General features: G+C 38.1%; 1 protein-coding gene across 1 annotated transcript; it reads left to right on the top strand.

Moving 5' to 3' along the window:
- The first annotated feature begins 2,934 nt into the window (after positions 1–2,934).
- On the top strand, positions 2,935–3,558 carry ARL14 (ADP ribosylation factor like GTPase 14). The gene has a single exon (XM_053711803.1). The coding sequence runs from the start codon at positions 2,935–2,937 to the stop codon at positions 3,556–3,558; it is 624 nt and encodes a 207-aa protein (XP_053567778.1).
- Positions 3,559–4,093: the final 535 nt, after the last annotated feature.

Here is a 4,093-nt window from a genome sequence, read left to right as displayed (position 1 = left end):
ATTTTGGCTAAAATGTTTTTGACAGAATTATCCATTACAGCCGTTAATTGTTGCATAGTAAGGAGTATTGGCGCGCTAGATGTACTAGGGGCCTCCTGAGTGGGCAAGACTCGTGTAGACGAAGGAGGGAATGATGCAGTACCATGCTTACTCCCCTCACTTGAGGAATCATCTTGGGCATCATTGTCATTATCACATAAATCACATTTATTTAAATGAATAGGAATTCTGGCTTCCCCACATTCAGAACACAGTCTATCTGGTAGTTCAGACATGTTAAACAGGCATAAACTTGATAAGAAAGTACAAAAAACGTTTTGAAATAAAACCGTTACTGTCACTTTAAATTTTAAACTGAACACACTTTATTACTGCAATTGCGAAAAAACATGAAGGAATTGTTCAAAATTCACCAAACTTTCACCACAGTGTCTTAAAGCCTTGAAAATATTGCACACCAATTTTGGAAGCTTTAACCCTTAAAATAACGGAACCGGAGCCGTTTTAAGCTTTAACCCCTTTACAGTCCCTGGTATCTGCTTTGCTGAGACCCAACCAAACCCAAGGGGAATACGATACCAAATGATGCCTTCAGAAGTCTTTTATAAGTATCAGAGCTCCTCTCACATGCGACTGCATGCCATGCCTCTCAAAAACAAGTGCGCAACACCGGCGCGAAAATGAGACTCTGCCTATGCTTTGGGAAAGCCCCTAAAGAATAAGGTGTCTAAAACAGTGCCTGCCGATATTATTATATCAAAATACCCAGAATAAATGATTCCTCAAGGCTAAATAAGTGTTAATATCAATCGATTTAGCCCAAAAAATGTCTACAGTCTAAATAAGCCCTTGTGAAGCCCTTATTTACAATCGTAATAAACATGGCTTACCGGATCCCATAGGGAAAATGACAGCTTCCAGCATTACATCGTCTTGTTAGAATGTGTCATACCTCAAGCAGCAAAGGACTGCAAACTGTTCCCCCAACTGAAGTTAATGCTCTCAACAGTCCTGTGTGGAACAGCCATGGATTTTAGTTACGGTTGCTAAAATCATTTTCCTCATACAAACAGAATTCTTCATCTCTTTTCTGTTTCTGAGTAAATAGTACGTACCAGCACTATTTGAAAATAACAAACTCTTGATTGAATAATGAAAAACTACAGTTAAACACTAAAAAACTCTAAGCCATCTCCGTGGAGATGTTGCCTGTACAACGGCAAAGAGAATGACTGGGGTAGGCGGAGCCTAGGAGGGATCATGTGACCAGCTTTGCTGGGCTCTTTGCCATTTCCTGTTGGGGAAGAGAATATCCCACAAGTAAGGATGACGCCGTGGACCGGACACACCTATGTTGGAGAAATAAATCCTAAGATAGCTACAATAAAATTATTATTTATATTGTAGCTATATTAGGGTTTATTTTAAAGGTAAGTATTTAGTTTTAAATAAGAATAATTAATTTAATAAGAGTTAAATTTATTTAGATGTATTTAATTAATATTTAAGGGAGCGGCGGTTTAGGGGTTAAACAATTTATTTAGTTGCGGCGGGGTCCGGGATTGGCAGGATAGGGGTTAATAAATTTATTATAGGTGGCGGCGGTATAGGGGGGGCAGGATAGGGGTTACTAGGTATAATGTAGGTGGCGGTGGGCTCCGGGAGCGGCGGTTTAGGGGTTAATACATTTATTATAGTTGCGGTGGGGTCTAGGAGCGGCGGTTTAGGGGTTAATAACTTTATTTAGTTGTGGGGGGCTCCGGGGGCGCCGGTATAGGGGGTAGAACAGTATAGTTAGTGTGGGTGCTTAGTGACAGCTTGTCAATAAAGCTGTAAAAAAGCCGAAGAGCAGCGAGATCGGATGAGTGATAACTATCACAGTCCGCTGCTCATCGCCCCGTACTTGGTGCACGGCTTTTTGACAGATTTATTGATAACTTTGGCGAGATTTTTCAGGTCCGCGGTGGCGATGGTAGGCGAGCTTAGGCGGGCGTATTGGGCCGGCGAAGGCAGGTAAAGTAGACACGTTGATAACTAGAGGCCTTAGGAGGGTGGTGTTTAAAAAAACAGCCCCCTCTTAAACCGTACGATTAGATGTGAAAACTTGGTTCATAATGCATATGACTCACATGAGACATGCTATGCAATCATAAACACTAATGGAATAAACAAAGATTAATAATAGGAAATTTAATAGATCCTGAGGGATTAAGATCAGAGGGTACCATCTTTATCTGAAACCCAGCAATATAACGGCTACAATATCAACAGTTCAAATAGTTATAAGAAAATTATTAAACTGAATTGGGTCCAAACAGGCATTGACAATCACCCAATTTTGATAAAACCAAGTATTGGTTGCATGAAAGGTTTTAATCACATACCCACTTTAATATGTTAATATTGTAAAGCATTATACAGTATATTAATACACTAAACCACGCATGATACTAAGGGAACAATTGAGTGATTAATAACTATCCCTTTTTTCAGTCCTTTTAGACTGAATTTGTAAATACAGGATACAATATATCTGAGATTTTTTTTGCAGCAATGCTTTAAATCAGAAAATAATATTAAATACTAATTCGCAGCTATAATTACACAAAAGTAATTTAAATATCATAAATGCTGAAGTGTTTCACTTTTTATTTTTAAACCCTTTTTCTGTTCTAATGCAGTAAAGAATAATAACGTTAGTCAGCGTTATTTTCACACCACATTGCTCAGATATATTTCGACCTTTGGTTTCTCTTATTGATTACGCTTTATTACTCGTGACAGCTCTACCTTTGTGACAAAAGGTGGACATTAAACCTTCATAAACAATGCACGCATCCATGCTGATAAGCTGACTATAAGTACAATGCTGTAAATCATCATGCAAAACACTTTCATCTGTTCATTTCCCTGCCTGAGTAAAGGAATCCATACATGGGTTTGTCCGGTTCCAGTCACCACAAGGTAAAGAAAGCACAAATCCTGATTCTTGGTCTGGAAGCAGCAGGGAAATCTACTTTGTTGTATAAATTTAAGTTTAAGGAACCTTTTACAACTATCCCCACAATAGGTTTTAATGTTGAAATGATCCACACAGATAAACACTTGCAATTAACCATGTGGGATGTTGGAGGGCAGCAGAAAATTAGATCATATTGGAGCGATTACTTGGAAAACATTAATGGACTGGTGTATGTGGTGGACAGCACTAATAAGCAACATATTGATGAGTCCAAGAAGGAATTTCAACTCCTCTTGCAGAATGAACTGATAAAAGATGTGCCAGTTGTTTTGCTGGCAAATAAACAAGACTTGCCTGGAGCACTGAATGCTGAGGAGATTACTCGGAAATTTAACATGCAGAAGTATTGCTGTGACCGTGACTGGTACGTGCAGCCATGTTGTGCCCTCACAGGCCAAGGATTAGCAGAAGGCCTCAGTAAGGTGACTGAGTTTGTAAAGAACTGCATGAAGTTAAAAGAAGAAGGACTTATGTTTCCCAAACAGAGCGTAAGACTTAAAACATCGCGTCGGGTGTCATATAAGGGGAAACCATGAGTATTGTAAACAGAGAACAATTCAGAATAGGCACCTTCACTGAAACTATCTTGCAGATATCACAACGCTCCAAAATCTAAGCAACATCTCTTACCATATGCAAAACTGTTTCTCATTTTATTTGATAAAATAATGGCTCATCCGCAGGACAATCATTCAGAAATCAAGAAAACCGGCAGCCAATTGTACAAGTCTGATATAAGTATCTATGAACTTTTATATGGCATAAACAGTTGTTATTTTTCTTGATTTATTACACTCTGATAACACTTATGAAGTTACTAAATAAATGCCAATGATTGACAACAATTTTACTGTATAATCATGTCGAGCACATTACATGCTAGCCCGAAAGCTCTATAAAAAATGATTATGTAAATCCTATCAAGCTGCAAACACACTTTCAGAATAAATGTAAACTTTTGTTTTCTGATGATATTATATTCATATTTTCTTTGATAAAATTAAGGGCTGCACTGATCTTTAGAAACAATAACTTAACATATTTGCATCTGTCCAGGATGAGTACAAAAAA

The sequence above is a fragment of the Bombina bombina genome, chromosome 4 (genome assembly GCF_027579735.1).
Source record: "Bombina bombina isolate aBomBom1 chromosome 4, aBomBom1.pri, whole genome shotgun sequence".
NCBI lineage: Eukaryota > Metazoa > Chordata > Amphibia > Anura > Bombinatoridae > Bombina > Bombina bombina.
The sequence above is the reverse complement of the archived record's forward strand: the minus strand, read 5'-3'. Positions and strand labels throughout refer to the sequence as shown.

Excerpts from the sequence above, each read along its gene's own strand:
- ARL14 (XM_053711803.1), top strand. The coding sequence starts at position 2,935 with ATGGGTTTGTCCGGTTCCAGTCACCACAAGGTAAAGAAAGCACAAATC.